Source organism: Malaclemys terrapin, chromosome 6 (genome assembly GCF_027887155.1).
Source record: "Malaclemys terrapin pileata isolate rMalTer1 chromosome 6, rMalTer1.hap1, whole genome shotgun sequence".
Classification (NCBI taxonomy): domain Eukaryota; kingdom Metazoa; phylum Chordata; order Testudines; family Emydidae; genus Malaclemys; species Malaclemys terrapin.
The window spans coordinates 134,336,990-134,356,079 of record NC_071510.1 but is presented as its reverse complement, the minus strand read 5'-3'; the positions used below and the strand labels follow the sequence as shown (position 1 = coordinate 134,356,079).

The 19,090-nt window shown below is 49.1% G+C and overlaps 1 protein-coding gene across 2 annotated transcripts in view; it reads right to left on the bottom strand.

Annotated features, from left to right (window-relative positions):
* The window catches only part of ARHGEF39 (Rho guanine nucleotide exchange factor 39), a 94,514-nt gene that overhangs the window by 16,197 nt on the left and 59,227 nt on the right, over positions 1 to 19,090 (bottom strand). For both annotated transcript variants that reach the window (XM_054031898.1, XM_054031896.1), the window contains one exon: positions 9,210 to 9,338. In XM_054031898.1, the coding sequence (XP_053887873.1) occupies positions 9,210 to 9,338 (129 nt within the window). The remainder of the gene's footprint in view (positions 1 to 9,209; positions 9,339 to 19,090) is intronic.

Genomic DNA, 19,090 nt, shown 5'->3' with positions numbered 1-19,090 from the left:
CTGGACTCTCCTCTGGAGGCTGAGCAAGGAGGTGAGACTGGGGCCAGGTCTATAATACAGATCTAAATCAGTATAACTACATTGCTCAAGGGTGTGAAAAATCCACCTAACCTAATCCCTCCAACCTAACCCCACCATGTAGACAGTGCTATGTCGACAGGAGAGCTTCTCCGGCTGACATAGTTAATCCACCTCCCCGAGAGGTGGTAGCTATGCTGATGGGAAAAGCTCTCCTCTCGGCATAGGGGCATCTTCATTTAAGTGCTACAGCAGCGTAGCTGCATCAGTGCAGCATTTTAAGTGTAGATCTGCCCCGAGAGACAGACCGGACAATGGGATTCACTACAGCTTGACGGCTTGGGGCTAACCATAATGGTTTATGGTTTAACTTTCATTTCTCTATGTTAACCTAATGGCTTCTTATGCTGTGTTCCAGTTGACTAATAAACCTGACTGTTTTGACAATGCTGTTTGAGTGTCGCTGCAGATGCTTTATGAGGTTGATTAATCCCTGAAAAGTGTACAAGTCTCTACCAGGAATCGATCTAAGTTGGACTTGCTGGACAGAGCTCATGGTGTGAAGCAGCAGTGCTGGAGTCCCAGGAGTACAGTCTAAGGAGGTGGCAAGGCCCCATGACTTGCCCTGGAAGAAGAGTGAGAGCCCTTGGGGAGGGGGAGAGGCGTGTCTGGCAAATTGAAGGGGTTCCTCCAAGAGACTGTCCCCAAGATGGGAGCATAGCACTGATCATATTGATCCGTGACATCCCCGATCAGGCATTTTCTCTGTGTAGGTATTTTTAGATCAAATTTAGCTTATACAAGAAAAGGTTAAGAGACTTAAGAAGTTTGCTGTAAGGCAGATTTCCCAGATCTCTAATTCTTGTAGCGCTTCTCTCAGCCCCCTGCAATTTTTCCAATGTGCTTTCCAAAGAATTGACACCAGAATTGGACACAGTAGTCCAGTAGTGCCCTCTGTTCTTGTGTTTATACCACCAAGAACTGCATTTTCCCAGTGGAATGCTGTGAAGAAAACTGCTATGTTCAGTTGTTTATCTACAATGATCTTCAAAGGTGGAATTCACAAGGGGAACATGGGTGCGGGAACATATGACACTTGCTGCCAAGTGGTATTTACAACCCCGTGTTAGGCACCCTGGCACCCTATACAATGCATACAAAGAGTTAGGGGCCTAAGAATGGGATTCACAAAAGCCAGCATGCTGACTGGGGAACCACCTAAGCTAGCCAGTAGGAAATGGCAGAGAGGGGCAAGGCCTCGGTCACAGTGCCTAAGTCCCTTTGAGGGCTGGGGCTTAAATCCAGGCCAGAGGAAGGAGCCTTCCTCTACTTGGGATTCACAGCCATGAACCTTGTCCTCACGTTAGGTGTTTAAGTCAGGTCAGTCCTTTTTCAAGAAAAACTAAAAGGGAAGAAAACACAAAGGGAGGAAAATGGTGGTACCACACTTTCAGGTGAGTGCTCTAACTACTGGTCTACCATGTGGGAGACCTCGGTTCAGTTTCCTCCTCTGCCTGATGCAGAGAAGGGATTTGGACTTGAGTCTCCCCTTTGCTGGTAGGGTGCTCTAACCACTGGGATATGGGTTAGTGTTATTCCGGGAAAGGGCTCTCAGTCTCTTCTGTTGAAGCTATTCCACTGTGTGTAAATGTATAAAAGATTCCAGAAATGTCACTCTGAAGCCTAAAATGTCTGTTGTGTCAACGTTAAATGAACGAAACCACTACAAGCATGGTTGTGAGCTTATGCTGTTCAAAATACCACCAGGCTGAATCATCACGGTCTAACAAATTTATTTGAGCATAAGCTTTCGTGGGCTACAGCCCACTTCTTCGGATGCATAGAATGGAATATTGAGGAGATATATATACACATACAGAGAGCATGAAAAGGTGGGAGTTGTCTTACCAACTCTGAGAGCCCAATTAAGTAAGAGAAAAAAAACTTTTGAAGTGATAATCAAGATAGCCCAGTACAGACAGTTTGATAAGAAGTGTGAGAATACTTACATGGGGAGATAGATTCAGTGTTTGTAATGGCTCAGCCATTCCCCGTCTCTATTCAAGCCTAAGTTGATTGTATCTAATTTGCATATCAATTCAAGCTCAGCAGATTCTCGTTTCATCTGACATCAGGAACAACATTCAAAAACCAGTAGGAGAACACTTTAACCTGTCTGGTCATTCAATGACAGACCTGCGGGTGGCAATTTTGCAACAGAAAAGCTTCAAAAACAGACTCCAACGAGAAACTGCTGAGCTTGAATTGTTATGCAAACTAGATACAATCAATTTAGGCTTGAATAGAGACTGGGAATGGCTGAGCCATTACAAACATTGAATCTATCTTCCCATGTAAGTATTCTCACACTTCTTGTCAAACTGTCTGTACTGGCTATCTTGATCATCACTTCAAAAGTTTTTTTTCTCTTACTTAATTGGGCTCTCAGAGTTGGTAAGACAACTCCCACCTTTTCATGCTCTCTGTATGTGTATATATATCTCCTCAATAGATGTTCCATTCTATGCATCCAAAGAAGTGGGCTGTAGCCCACGAAAGCTTATGCTCAAATAAATTTGTTAGTCTCTAAGATGCCACAAGTACTCCTGTTCTTTTTGCGGATACAGACTAACACGGCTGCTACTCTGAAACCTGTCATCACGGTCTGTTATTGTCCAGTTTATAAGTTCTCAGCCATTTTGACTTTATGAATTACACCAATGCAGTATACAGATATGCTAAGGCTGTAGCTATGCCAAAAGTCCTAGACCACTGTGATATCAAATGTAACTCAACCAATCACCACCCTTATTCTACAGCTAATTTGCATGCAACAGTTTTATTGGTTATATGCGGGAGACTGCACAGATGGTGGATTACTTAACCCAGCTGCCACATCCAAGTGCTCAACCACCATCTACACAAATCCACAAAATCTCCCAATTCAATACAACCATCCATACATTGAAGCAACCAGCACACACAATAACCCCCATGTAGGATTTATTTTAAATTGACTGGATCGTCTTGTGTTAAACTATAGTGTCTCTAGTGAGTAAGCTCAGCCCCTGTTGTACTAGTTTTCAGATCAATAGGGAGAAAGTTACCCTTTAGGATTCTTTTAGATTGGGAGAGCGAGGAGCACATGAAGAATGAATACAGTGACCACAAACACATGTACAAGCAAAAAGATTTTGTTCGTATTATAAATTACACTCACATGCACATCTACACAACGTGAGAGAGCCCAAGCAATAGCCAATGCCATATTCATACTCACATACCGGATCTCTCATTGACAGGTGGTCATTGATAGAGGGTAGTTCCTGCTGGGGTCATCCCAATGACGTCCACCCTTTGAGTCTTCCCACATTAGCCCATCCAGGGCACCTCTGTCTTGTTCTGATGACACCTAACACCTTATGCATATGCATAAAGGTTCCAACCCTCCTTTTCCTTATCTATTCTTCCCTACCCCATAAATTTTGAAGTGTCCCACTTTTCATAGGGTATTCTCTTAGTTCCCTTTATTATTATTAGCATCTTATTAACATTTATGTACATATGTTCCTGTGTTCTGTTCTGTGGTCAGAACAGAACTTCCCATGATCTCCCAATCAGGTACCTTGCAGTCTAGATGGATACATTGTTTTCTCTTTTTTCATAACATCACCTATTGGCACATCCTTTATAGTAATCTTGTAGTTTTATTGGCATAGGATCAATCTTAGGTCACCCACTCATGACAAGTATCCTTAAGCCTGAAGCCTAGAGTGGCAAAGCTGAAATCATGCAGGCCTTACCTAGTAGGCCTTGCATTACAGCCTTGTTTTACTTGTACCTAATACACATCCATCACTCCTAAATACTTTTCAATCTTATACTCCCATAGTCCTATCCTACTTATAACTATTAGTCACACATTGATTACATATGAGTTAACCATGACAATAATACAATTAAATGATAAAAAGCAACTGATTGGCTACACCAAATATCACTCCAAAGCCTCAAATATCTGTTGAGTCACTGTGAAGCGATGGATACAGCTACAAACAATGGGGGAGAACTCTCTGTTCAAAATAGCAGCAGATTGAATCACGACTGGCATTCATGGTCTGTTACCCTCCAATTTTTAAATTCTCAGCCATTTTTGGTGGGTTTATTTAAACCACATGACTTTAGGAATTACACCCATGTGACAGCATAGGCTTGAAATTCCTAGTAATGAAATATGCATTGGAGAAGGGGACTTAACCTGGATCTGCCTGCTGCATGGGGACTGCCCTAACTACTGGACTACAGAGACAGCCATTCTAATTCTCTGGCCCAATGTGTATTTGATTATTTTACACACAGTGGAACAGGTTCAACAGGAGAGCCAGAGAGCCCTGCCCCAGAATACCTCATAACTGAGTGGTTAGGGTACTCTCCTGGGAGGTGGGAAGACACAGTTAAAATCTCTTCTCCACAGCTGGCAGCGGTGGGAATTGAACCTCTCTCTCCCCCACATCCTGAGTGAGTGCCTTAACCACTAGACTAAGTTATAGCTGTTCCCCCGACTTGTGCCTTTTTGTGTAGGTTTAGGGGTACTCCAAGCATGCCTAGTGAATCAGACCCCAAAAGCAAGATAGGAAGGAGACCAGTCTTGAGAACACCACTGTGGTTTAGGTGCAAGTTACGGACCAAACTGGTCATCAGTGTCAGGACTGAGGTAGCTTTGTGCACACACAGCCACTTTAATGGCAGAAATGCAGGTGCCTAGGGACTTTAGGCACCTTCAGGGTTAGGAGACAGCCAAGCAAGGGTTTTGCATACACTAGTGGTGCCTAACTGCCACTTTAGGCACCAAGTCCCCCTTCTGAATCCAACTCTAAGTGCTTTCCAGAGTCTCTGGTTTTCAGATTATCAACCTCCATTTCTAACGTATGAGTTTGTACTTGGCTATATACCTCTACCCCGATATAACGCTGTCCTCGGTAGCCAAAAAATCTTACCGCGTTATAGGTGAAAGCCTATATTTTTGTTTGATTTTGCCTAGCTTATCTAGCTACACTGATCATTCATTATTTTCCACCCCACCAGTGTAATTTAGAAACTTATCAGCTGCTGTGGCATAGCTAGGAGTGGAAATTTGGGTGAGTCCCGACTTTCGGGTGGACGAACAATGACAGACTGTGCTAGCTCAGCTTCTCCCCTGGTGCCACACTCTCTTCCTAGGGCTTTCCCTGCTGAGCTGGGCATGTGTATGGGGTAGCTCAAAAAATGGCAGAGCTGTTGGAGCGTAGCTTTCTGAAGGGCAGACACATAGTGCCGTCCTGGATTTCAGGTGCCCAGGGTGTGCGCAGAGATTTAAATTACTACTTTTGGGGGGCACTTTAAACGCCGGCCCCTCACCCAATGCCCCTGGGCCCTACTGCTTCCCCCAACCCCCTGGCTCCCTCCCCACTCTCTCCCCCTCCTCCCCATTGTCCTGGGCTCCAAACACTTACTGGAGGTTGCGGGTAAGAAAGGGACAGAACTCAGCAGGCTTCCCGGGCCCCATCTCGCAGAACTTTTCTGCCAGCCCAGTTTCCCTGCTCTTGGCGCCATCTAGCAGGGCTCAGTGGGAGCGCTAGCTGCAGTACCTTTCCTAGGCACGTCTCCAGCCATGCTCAGCCCGACTTCCACTATGGCAGAAAGGGGGGAGGAGGGGCTGGGGAAGGGAATCCCAGGGCAGGATCCGAGGCAGAAACTGCAGGCGGTGGCAGAGATGATTAATGGGGGGGGGAGGGGACATGCCCCTGCTCCCCCCCCCACCGGCCCACGTTGCTGTGCCCGAGTGATGCTCCGGCCTGCTGTGGCAGCGCAACACCCCTGCTCAGATTTGGGTGGGCCTGGATGCTAAATGAGTGGGCCGGCACACCCGTGGCTATGGCCCTGATCAGTAGTTATGTTCTCTTACAAATGATTAACAACATTAGTCTGCACAGAACCCATGCCTGCACCCACCTTCCTCTAAAGACATTATACTGGCCACGCTTAGAAACAGAAGACTTGACTAGATGGACCCTTAGGTTGATCCGGTGTGGCAATTATTGTCAACCAACATTCCTCGATTTTGCCAGTGCACTGCAGAGGCAAAACACCAGTTCCCATGCCACCAGAACATATTGGAGTCTTGCCTTTTTTTTGGGGGGGGGGGGGGGGGAGAGGAGGGGGGGAGTGAGGTAGCACGCATGAGGGATGAAAACACGACTGTCAGCTTTCTCTACTTATTAAAAGATGAGGTGGAGACGGTAGCTACATTTTCCCAAACTAATGTCCATGAGCTACTTTGATCATTTTCCTGTCCTCACTGCAAATCATGAATTCCTCCCAATTGAGTGACACCTGCAAGTGCCATTAACCTGCTACTTACCTCCACTTCCAGGTCATTAAATGAAGATTGTGAATCCAGCCAGGCAGTCCCATTCCCTGGGGGCCCACTAGTCACCTCTCCCCATAATTTGCCGTTTATCATACCACAATACAAATAAGTGATGGTCACGTTAACACCACCCTGTACCGAAAACCCACTGACCGCTATGCCTACCTTCATGCCTCCAGCTTCCACCCCAGACACACCACACAATCTATCGTCTACAGCCAAGCGGTGAGGTACAACCGCATCTGCTCCAACCCTTCAGACAGAGACCAACACCTACAAGATCTTCACCAAGCATTCTCAAAACTATGATATCCGCACAAGAAAATAAGGAAACAAATCAACAGAGCCAGACGTGTACCCAGAAGCCTCCTGCTACAAGACAAGCCCAAGAAAGAAACCAACAGAACTCCACTGGCCATCACCTACAGTCCTCAGCTTAAACCTCTCCAATGCATCATCAGTGATCTACAACCCATCCTGGACAATGAGCCCTCGCTTTCACAGACCTTGGGAGGCAGGCCAGTCCTCACCCACAGACAACCCGCCAACCTTAAGCATATTCTCACCAGCAACCGCACACTGCACCATAACAACTTTAACTCAGGAACCAATCCATGCAACAAACCTCGATGCCAACTCTGCCCACATATCTACACCAGCGACACCATCACAGGACCTAACCAGATCAGCTACAACATCACCGGTTCATTCTCCTGCACATCCACCAATGTTATATATGCCATCATGTGCCAGGATTGCCCCTCTGCTATGTACATTGGCCAAACTGGACAGTCACTACGTAAAAGGATAAATGGACACAAGTCAGATAGCCTGCACAACATGCGGCCCGCATGGGCTCACTGTGCGGCCCGCGGGGGTTGAGTAAGTGGGCTCACTGTGCTGCCTGCGGGGGGAGGGGAGTGAGTGAGTAGGCAAGCGGCGGGTGAAGGAGGGGGGCTGAGTAGGCGAGCGAGCGGGCGGGCAGTGGCGGGGAGTGAGTAGGCGAGCCGGGGGAGGGTGGCTGAGGAGGCGAGCCGGCTGAAGAGGCAAGCGGCGAATCTGTGGCTGACCTGTTCTACTGATCTGGTCTGGCTCCCATCCCCTCTCCCAGGACCAGCTCCAGGCACCAGCAAAACAAGCAGGTGCTTGGGGTGGCACATTTCTAGGGGCGGCATTCTGGCGCTGGCCATCATAGGCGCCGACTCTGGGCATGGGGAAAAAGTGCCCCTGCCGCCCCAGCTCGCCTCCGCCTGCTCCCCTGAGCATGCCGCCGCCACTCTGCTTCTCCCCCCTGCCTCCTAGGCTTGCCACGCGCAAAACAGCTGTTTCACGCAGCAAGGCTGGGAGGGAGGAGAAGGCAAGCAGCGGGCACGCGGGGGAGGCGGCGGTGGTGGAGCGGAGGTGAGCTGGAGTGGGGAGTGGTTCCTCTACCCCCCCGTTACTTCCTGCGCCCCCCGACCCTAGCTCACCTCCGCTCTGCCTACTCCCCTGAACGCGCCGCTGCTCCGCTTCTCCGCCCTCCCTCGCCTGAGAGGGAGGGGGGAGAAGCAGAGCAGCAGCACACCCAGGGGAGCAGGCGGAGCAGAGGTGAGCTAGGGCGGGAGGTCGCGGGGGGCCCGCAGGAAGCAATGGGGGGGGGGAAATGAGGCACATCGGGGGAGGAGGTGGGGCTGGGGATTTGGGGAAGGGGTTCAGAAGGGGTAGAGTTGGGGCGGGGTTGGGGGCAGAGGGGCATGAAAAAAAAGGGGGGGCGGCCAAAAAATTTTTTGCTTGGGGCGGCAAAAATCCTAGAGCCGGCCCTGCCCTCTCCAAGGGTTGCAGCTGTCTGGAGGTGCCTGCCTTCCATGCCTTCCTCATTCACACCTCATTCATTCAACATGGCAATTGATTACAAAGTGGGGGGAAGATCTTATTCTACTTCTAGCAAAAAGACATTTTTCTTTTACCTTAATTATACTACCTTAGGGGCCTGCTATAACAAATTACCGAGGTTCAATACTGCTGTTTCGGTGGGGTGGCGCTGGGGAAGGAGGGTTTGTTTCCGCGGGGCAGGTGGCGCTGGCGGGGGGGTGTTTCGGCAGCGCTGGGGGGGGGGTTGTTTCCATGGGGCGGGTGGTGCGGGAGGGGGAGGGGGGGCTCGGTGGCGCTCAGGGGGTTTCGGCCCTCAGCTGTTTTCTTTGGAGTAATATGGCCCTCGCCACTTTACGAGTTGTGCAGGCCTGTAGGAGAACACTTCAACCTCCCTGGCCAAACAATAGCAGATGTAAAGGTAGTCAAAGGTAGCAAAAAATCTTCAGGACCAGACTCCAAAGAAAAACTGCCGAGCTTCAGTTCATTTGCAAATTTGACACCATCAGATCAGAATTAAACAAAGACTGAATGGCTAGCCAACTACAAAAGCAGTTTCTCCTCCCTTGGTGTTCAGACCTCAACTTCTAGCAGAGGACCTCACCCTCCCTGACTGAACTAACCTCGTTATCTCCAGACTGATCCTTGCCTGCATATTTATACCTGCCTCTGGAAATGTCCATTACATGCGTCTGACGAAGTGGGTATTCACCCACGAAAGCTTATGCTCCAATACATCTGTTAGTCTTAAAGGTGCCACAGGACTCTCTGTTGCTTTTTACAGATCCAGACTAACACGGCTACCCCTCTGATATTTCATACCCTGTTTGTGAGACATTAGCCAATTTTCCTCTCCAAGTCTATTTGAATTGAATCAGAAGTGATCACAAAGCTGTCTCCAATTCACTTTGTCTGGCTGATGAGTAGGACCCACCTGGAGTCAGCACCTTGGTCTTCTGTCCTTTGAGCAGTTTCTGGACCCGAAGCAGTTGCATTGAGTTCTCATGGCTGCGAATTGTGCTATGGACCCACTGAGACACCTCAGAAACAGATTTCACAGCTTCTGAAATTAGCATAGCACATCAATAAAAAAACAAAACAAAACACTTAACTGCAAGTGACCTACATCAGGTTGGGAAATAGACAAAATTGCCAGCACTGGAGAAGAGCATGTAGATGGCTCTACCCAATCCTATCGCTGAAATCTGGGAGTTGAGCAGATTACTTACCTGTAACTGGAGGTTCTTCGAGATCACAGAATCATAGAATCTCAGGGTTGGAAGGGACCTCAGAAGGTCATCTAGTCCAACCCCCTCCTCAAAGCAGGACCAATACCCAACTAAATCATCCCAGCCAGAGATGTGTGGTCCCTCTCTGTATTCCAAAACTGGGCGTGCTTGCCCGCCACAGCTGAAAGTTTTTAGTAGCAGGGTCAGTTGACCTGCACCTGAGTCACACATTGTCTCATGCTACAAACAAGGTTATAGGAGGCCATGCGGGGCAATGCCCCTTCAAGTCACTCTCTCACCACTAAATAGCGCAGTCTGCAGTAGAGGGGATGGTGGGTGGGTGTGACCAGGTGTCTGGATGTGCCACACTGACAATGCCACACTCAGGGCAGACTGCAAGAAATAGGGCCCATAATCCCCAAAACTGGTGGTTTATTCTGTAATTAGATTCACCAATCCAGTAACGAGAGCTATCTGTAGTGCCACACTGGTTAATAAGAAACCAAACCCAATCCCCTTTAGGTATTCCAGCTCTTGGCTCCCATCTAGACAACCAAGTCTAATATATTGAGGGGTTACTGAAAACCCTATTCACCATACTTAATGTTCTACCAATCCCAAAGATATTGAACACTTACCCAAATACATGCTTACAGCCAATCCTTAATAACTAAGTCTAAGATTTACTATTAAAAGGAAAAAGAAAGAAGAGAGTTATAAATGGCTAAGGAATCATATACATACAATTGATTGCCAAGTCCTTATATCAGGTTTGTAGCAGTGATGGAATAAACTGCTAGCTTGCAAAAGTCTCTCTGGAAATTACTCAAACAGATTAAGGGTTATCAGTCCTTGTTTAGAGCTTCCTTGTTAGTAATCCAGTCCAGAAACATGAAGCAGGAAATGAAGACAAAATGGAGATGTCTCAGGTGCCTTTTTAAATCCTGTCCCAAACAAAGCCCACAGCTCCTCTTTGTGGAAAGTTACTAGCCCAAGATGGAGCCACGGTCATATGAGCATATCACATCCTTACATGGTTTGCTGACTCACAGGGGTTGGCCATTGGCCCCTTGGTGTCTAAGGCGTCCTTTGGGAGAGTTATCTGGGAAGGATGAGTTTCTTCTATGGCCCACTGATAGAGTGAAGTGTCCTTAATGGGCCATCTACACATAGATGTCTAGTCTTGATGTTAATTTATTTGAGAGGTGTCACCCAGAAACAAACATTTATCTTCTTCAAGTGATAGTCCCTATACGAATTCCAAATGTGGGTGAGTACCAAGTAGTGATCAGCTTGGAGACAGGGGTGAGGACACAAGAAGTATCGTCGTCTGCAGGATGGCATGGCTGATGGCTGCATCTTCTACTGCTCCCCTGTGTGACGGCATAGTGGGTGGGGAAGGTATGCACGGAGCGCCAGGTCGCTGCCAGGTCACATGTGTCCATGTGGAGTGGGCTGTAATCCTGCCAGGCAGCGGGGTATTAGCCTGCCTGCAGCATTCTGTGATGCATGTAGAGACCCACTTTGATATGTGCTGTGAAGAGGGGGCTTGTCCTCACGACCTCACCACAATGCCTACAAAAAGGTACGAAAGGCATGGGTCCTGTCAAGGTAGAACGCAAGTGCATGGCAGACGTCCAATGAGGGTAGGGTCCTGTCCCCTGTAGAGACATGCGGCTTAGGATGGAAGAAGGTGAATGGACTGATTGAGATGGAACTCTGAGACCACTTTCAGAAGAAACTTATGGTGAAGGCGTAATGAAACGCTGTATTTATGGAATACTGTATATGGTAGGTTGGCCATTGTGGCCACCAATTTGCTGACCCACTTAGTGGACATGATGGCAATGAGAAAGATGACCTTCATGGATAAGTATGAGAGGGAGCACGTGGCCAGGGACTCAAAGGGAGGTCTGAGGAGGGCAGAAAGTACGAGATTGAGGTCCCAGGGTGGGGATAGTAGGTTTAAGGACCGATGGGAAGTTATTTGTCAGCCCTTTCAGAAGGAGGGGCGGTAAACATTGAGTGGCTGTCAACCAGTGGGAGGAAGGCATTAAGTGTTGCCAAGTGGACTCAGACGGAGCTAATGGCAAGGCCTGAGGTCGTAAGTTCCAGGAGGTAGTCTAGGACGGTAGGAATGAAAGACATCACTGAGGGGGAAGACAATAGTGTTGCACTCAGAAGGTGAAATGCATCCATTTCACTGCGTAGAATGCCCATGTGGAAGCTCATCTGCTGTGCTTAAGTATGTGCTACACTGGTGTCAAGCAGACAATGTCTACATGCAAGCACCATCCAAAAGCCAGGCGAGGAGGCAATGCAGGCCTGGGCAGGGATGTCTGACTCTGCCTCAGTCCTGGGTGAAGAGATCCAGCAGTGTGGGGAGGTGGATTAGGGGATGGGTGGACAGTCTGAGCAGGTCTGGAAACCAGAATTGTTGGGACCAAAATGGGGTTATTAACAGGACCATGGCCCAATCGTGTTGGATCTTGCGCAGTACCCGGGGAATTGGGGTGGGGGGGAGAAGGTGTAGTGGAGGCCACCTTGCCACAGAAAGAGGAGAGCATTGACCTAGGAATCATGCCCGTTGCCCCCCCGGGAGCAGTAGAGGGGGAAACTTGCAGTTTTTGCAAGTGGCAAAAAGGTCCCAGTGACGGGTGTCCTAGGCATGGCAGCGGCAGCAGAGAGTGGGGTTGTGTAGCTTCCACTTGTGATTGAGGTACCAGATCCAGCTGAATGTGTCCACCATAGAGTTCTGCATTCCCAGGAGGTATGTCACATGGAGTGTGACATTGTGGCAGATATACCAGTTCCAGAGGCAGATAGTCTTCACACCGAGTGACCAGGACTTGGTGCCCTCCGCCTGTTTACGTAGGCTGCTGCAGTGGTATTGTCGAAGAGGAGATGAACCTGGCATGCTCAGATAGGAGGCAGGAACACAAGGCAGGCAAGTCGGGTTGCCCACACCTTCAAGATATTGATGCGCATGTGGACCTTGTGCTGAATCCCAGGCCCTGGGACAGCATGGCCATCCAGGGTGAGCACCCCAACCAGATAGGGAGACGTCCGTGGTGAGGGTGGTGGTTGGGATGGGAGTGGGGCAGGGGGTGCCTATCATCTCTTTGGAAGGGTTGGTCCACCAGATGAGAGGCCTGGACTAGACTTGGGACAATCAGTGTGGCATCCAGGTGGTCGATGTGGAGCCTACAGACCAATAGGAGCCACAACTGTAGACAGCGCATATACAAGCAGGCATGCAGTGTCACATGGATTCAGGCTGCCATGTGGCCAATGAGACAGCGACACACCATGATGTGTGGGTTGCGACATAGGACTGCTCTCTGGGTGGCGGAATGGCCTGCCGGGAGAAAGGCCTGAGCCACTATGGAATCCAGGCATGCCCCGATGAAGTGGATTGTCTGTGCTGGGACGAGCATGGATTTTTCCTTGTGGATTCAGATACCAAGAGTGGCGAGGAGAGGACAAAGAGCGCAGATGGCTGACGTTGTCTCAGTGAGTACCTCAGCCACCTTAGTTGAGCTGCGAAGACTTTGGTGAAGACCCTTGGGGCCGTTGCAATGCCGAAGGGGAGGACTCTGAACTGGTAGTCATTGCCGCCCATGCAGAAGCAAAGAAACTTGCAGTGGGCTGGGCAGATGTCAGTGTGGAAATACGCATCCTTCATGTTGAGAGCTGTGAACCATGACCCCTGGGGAAGGTAGGGGATGATGGAAGTGAGCGTCACCATATAGAACTTGGTTTTCATGATGAATGCGTTGAGTAGTCAGAGATCAAGAAGGGGATGAAAAAGTATGGGGAGTAGAAGCTTTTGCTGACTAAGGGATTAGACACCAGTTCTATTGTGCCTTTCTCAAGGAGGGTGTCTGCCTCATGTTGTAGGAGGTTGCAATAAGAGAGACTCCCAATAGGCATCTGGGAGGGGCAGGAGGCACGCAGCGGGAGGGGAAAGCAATTTGATTGAATAACCGTGCTGCATGATCTCTAATACCCAACAATCCGTGATGATCTTGTCTCAATCATGGACAAATAGGGCAAGATGGCCCCCAAAGGTTGGAGAGCTGGGGATGGTGATGTGGGGGGCTCGCAGGTCTCAACATGCACATCAAAACTGTCACTTCGGTGGATGCCGTGGTGCTGCAGAGATGGCGGTGGTGGCTGAGTGTCACGGACACTGTGACTGAGCACCGTTGTGCGGGCTCCTGATACTGGGGGTAGGTGGCCTGGTATGGTGCATAGGAGCATAACTGGATTGCTTTTGATGGGGTGCCAGGATGCATTTCCCAAGAGACCAGAGTGTTGCTCTAAAGTCCTTCAGAGAATGGAAGGACTTGTCTGTCTTCACTGAGAACAAACTGTCCTCGTCAAAGTGTGAGGTCCTGGATGATGGTCTGGATCTCCCTGGGGAAGCCAGAGGACTGCAGCTAGGACTCATTGTAGGATGATGGCTGTGGCAAGGGAGTAGATGGATGTATTTGCTGCATCCACCGCAGCTTGGAGGCTGACCTTGGCCATCAGGCAACCTTCCTCCACCAGGGCCTGGAAGTGCTGCTGTTTGTCCAATGGTAGATCTATAGCTTGCATAGTTATGAAAGTAATTCTTCGCTAGCGGAGTACAGTAATTAAGAGATGTGGAACTGCAGGGCTGTGGAGGAGTATATCTTATGGCCCAGGAAGTCGAGCATTTCGCCACCCTAGGGGTTAGAAGCTCCTCACTCATTCAGTCACTGTGTTACCCCCTTAGATGGGACAAAGTATCAGTGTTCCGCCCTCTTAGACATGGGGGTACATGAAGCTGGTGTGTGCCGAACTGCTCACGCAGGCTTGAAAATAGTGTGACGTGAAATGGAACTCTGGGCTGGAGGATGTCCAACAGCTGATGGTGTTAGTCCTGGACTTCCTCCAGAGATATGCCCAAGTCTAGATCCCCCTGCTGCAGCACCTCTTGGTACCGGCAATTATCATCAGTACGGCTCCATGTAGTCCATGATTTTCTGTGACCTCCATAACTTCTGCAGTGGCCAATGTGGCTGACCCCAGGCCTGCCCAAGCAGCTGGCTACAGGAGTGGCTCTGCAGCCAGCTTGGATGGCCCCGCAGCTAGCTGCACCGGCCACTGCTAGAGCAGCCCCAGGCAGCAGGCCCCGGGGACCACCCAAGCAGCAGCTGGTGCGACTGGCCCTGGGGACTGCCTGAGAAGTGATCCCGGGGGTGGCTGGAGCAGCTACTGTCGGCAGACCCTGGCAGCGGTCCCTGGGAGCAGCCACTATTGGCGGACCCTGGCAATGGTTCCTGGGCGGCCGGAGCAGCCGCTGATGAGCGGCCTCTGGCAGCTGGAGCTGTTGGCCCTGTCCCCCCCAGCAGTAGCCCCCACTTTTCACCAGCAGCAGGCCCCTCTCAGCAGCGGGCCCCAGCTCCCCCTGGAGCACCCCCCTCCAGCATGCCGCCCCCCAAGATTTAGTCAGGAATATTTATAGTATCAGTCATGGATTTTTAATTGCCCGTGACCTGTCCATGACTTTTACTAAAAATACCCGTGACAAACCATAGCCTTAATCATCAGGAGGCAATAGGGCTTGGGAAATCAGGGCTTCATCGGGAGAGGATGAGACAACCGTTGATATTGGCTCCCACTCAGTCTCTGTTTCTGGTTGGAACTGGGCAGTTCCAGCACAGGAGCCAGACAAAAGCATGCGAGACCTGGGAAGGTGGATACGGGTAGTGTTATGGGTCCCAGGGCGGCCATTTGTGCCCAGTGGGTTGGGTCCCAGGGGTACAGAGGCCCCAAAGGTAGCTATACCAGGGCGGTGGTGCCCAAGCTTACCCTGCCTGGTGCAGCGGTGACGCCTGGGAGTTTGAACTGTGCCGGGACACAGGGGAAAATGATGGTTCCTCTGCAGAACAGCCATCTGAGTCCAAAGAGACCTCAGGTAGTGGTGGAGCCCTCAGTGCAGGTGGCCCAAGTGCAACTGACAGGTGTGGTCTCTGGCCCAAGCGAAGCCAGAGAAGCAGTGTGTCCACTGGAGTAGGGGGCTGCGGTACCAAGAGCAGCAGAGATAGCAGGTCTGGGTGCACCATTGGGAACAGAGGCTTTATGCGCCCAGGTGTCTAGGAGACATTTCTCCGACTGCTGGAGTGTGGAGGCATGTGCAGTGTGGGAACTCTGGTTGCGATGGAGATGCATGCCATGGAGGGCTGTCTCTTCACACAGCTGGCGTGGCAGTCAGGGGTACCGGTACCTTTTGCCTCTTAGCTTTACCCCTGGAATGGGGGAGCTTAGGTGGGGTCCACATGCAACATCTCACCCGACATGCCATGGCTCGGGGACCAAATGCTGTGCTCAGCGGCAGTCTGCAACAAGGACTTCCCGCGATGCCCATGAGAGCGCTTATGACCCTCATGCTTGGACTTGTCCTGTGCCAGTGATCCCATCGAATCCAGACAGAAAGTAGTGGGTGGGGCACTCACCACCGGTGAAGGACAGTGCACCGTTGGTTCCACTGGACCCGGATCGGATTCCGTATGTGGAGAGCCTCCTCTTCCATAAGGAATTTCCGGAATCACAAAAGGTGGGTCCACAAGGGAAAAGACTTGCAGATCTCACAGTGTGCAGCAAGATGTGCATCCCCCAAGCAGTACAAGCAGCAGCAATGCTCCTCACTCATTAAGAACAAGCGAGGGCACAACATACAGTTTTTGAACCCAGAACATGAGGCACGGTCCCTCAACAAAGTTGGGACGGGCCCCGAGCGGGGCAAAATCAACTACACTAATTAACTATGAACTATCTACACAAGAAAACTAAACTAGCTAACAATATACACGGACAAAGCATTCTCATAGCAGACTACAAGCATGGAGGAAAGAAGATTCCGACTCCAACCATGCGGCAGTGAGAGGAAACCGAAGGAGCGTTGTCCCAAATAGCCTCTTATAACCTCACCTGGAGCACGAGGCAACGTATGACACATGTGCGGGTCAACAGACACTGCTACTGAAAACTTCTGGCTCCGGAGCATGGCATGCATGCGCACCTGCGTTTCAAATACCTATAGGACTATCACTTGAAGAAAAAAATCAGATTCTCAGACCAGAAGGGACCACTGTGATCAGATCACCATAGTCTGACTTCCTGTGTAGCACAGGCCATAAAACTTCCCCAAAATAATTCCTAGAGCAGATCTTTTATAAAAAAATCTGATCTTGATTTTAAAATGGTTAATGACGGAGAATCCACTATGACCCTTGGTAAATTGTTTCTATGATTAATTACTCACTTTTAAAAACGTACGCCTCATTTTCAGTCTGAATTCATCTAGCTTCAACTTCCAGCCACTGGATCATTTTGTCAACTAGGCTGAAAAGCCCATTATTAAATATTTGTTCCCCATGTAGGTACTTAGACTGATCAAGTCACCCCTCAATCGACTCTTTGTTAAGCTAAACAAATTGAGTTCCTTGTGTCTGTCACCATAAGGCAAGTTTTCTAATCCTTCAATCATTTCTTGTGGCACTTCTCTGAACCCTCTCCAATTTATCAACATCCTTCTTGAATTGGACACAGTATTCCAGCAGCGGTCACACCATTGCCAAATATAAAGGTAAAATAAGAACAGGAGTACTTGTGGCACCTTAGAGACTAACAAATTTATTAGAGCATAAGCTTTCGTGGACTATAGCCCACTTCTTCGGATGCATATAGAATGGAACATATATTGAGGATATATATATACACACATACAGAGAGCATAAACAGGTGGGAGTTGTCTTACCAACCCTGAGAGGCCAATTAATTAAGAGAAAAAAAAAAAAAAAAAAAACTTTTGAAGTGATAATCAAGCTAGCCGAGTACAGACAGTGTGATAAGAAGTGTGAGAGTACTTACAAGGGGAGATAGTCAACGTTTGTAATGGCTCAGCCATTCCCAGTCCTTATTCAAACCGGAGTTGATTGTGTCTAGTTTGCATATCAATTCTAGCTCTGCAGTCTCTCTTTGGAGTCTGTTTTTGAAGTTTTTCTGTTGTAATATAGCCACCCGCAGGTCTGTCACTGAATGACCAGACAGGTTAAAGTGTTCTCCCACTGGTTTTTGAGTATTTTGATTCCTGATGTCAGATTTGTGTCCATTAATTCTTTTGCGTAGAGACTGTCCGGTTTGGCCAATGTACATGGCAGAGGGGCATTGCTGGCACATGATGGCATATATCACATTGGTAGATGTGCAGGTGAACGAGCCCCTGATGGTATGGCTGATGTGATTAGGTCCTATGATGATGTCACTTGAATAGATATGTGGACAGAGTTGGCATCGGGGTTTGTTACAAGGATAGGTTCCTGGGTTAGTGGTTTTGTTCAGTGATGTGTGGCTGCTGGTGAGTATTTGCTTTAGGTTGGGGGGTTGTCTGTAAGCGAGGACAGGTCTGTCTCCCAAGATCTGTGAGAGTAAAGGATCATCTTTCAGGATAGGTTGTAGATCTCTGATGATGCGCTGGAGAGGTTTTAGTTGGGGGCTGAAGGTGACAGCTAGTGGTGTTCTGTTATTTTCTTTGTTGGGCCTGTCTTGTAGGAGGTGACTTCTGGGTACTCGCCTGGCTCTGTCAATCTGTTTTTTCACTTCAGCAGGTGGGTATTGTAGTTTTAAGAATGCTTGATAGAGATCTTGTAGGTGCTTGTCTCTATCCGAGGGATTGGAGCAAATGCGGTTATATCTTAGAGCTTGGCTGTAGACAATGGATCGTGTGGTGTGTCCTGGATGGAAGCTGGAGGCATGTAGGTAAGTGTAGCGGTCAGTAGGTTTCCGGTATAGGGTGGTATTGATGTGACCATCGCTTAGGTTGGCTACATCCATAGTGGCCAGGATGGTGTTTTCTGGAAGATCACCGATGGATTGTAGTTTCCTCAGGAAGTCAGTGGTGTCTCGAAGATAGCTGGGAGTGCTGGTAGCGTAGGGTCTTAGGACAGAGTCTACATAACCAGACAAGCCTGATGTTAGGGTGCCAATGCCTGAGATGATGGGGCGTCCAGGATATCCAGGTTTATGGATCTTGGGTAGCAAATAGAAGCCCTCTACACCAATATTCCACACAAAGATGGACTACAAGCTATCAGGAACAGTATCCCTGATAATGTCACAGCTAACCTGGTGGCTGAACTTTGTGATTTTGTCCTCACCCACAACTATTTCACATTTGGGGACAATATATACCTTCAAGTCAGCAGCACTGCTATGGGTACCCGCATGGCCCCACAATATGCCAACATTTTTATGGCTGACTTAGAACAACGCTTCCTTAGCTCTCGTCCCCTAACGCCCCTACTCTACTTGCGCTACATTGATGACATCTTCATCATCTGGACCCATGGAAAAGAAGCCCTTGAGGAATTTCACCATGATTTTAATAATTTCCATCCCACCATCAACCTCAGCCTAGATCAATCCACACAAGCGGTCCATTTCCTGGACACTACTGTGCTAATAAGCGATGGTCACATCAATACCACCCTATACCGGAAACCTACTGACCGCTACACTTACCTACATGCCTCCAGCTTCCATCCAGGACACACCA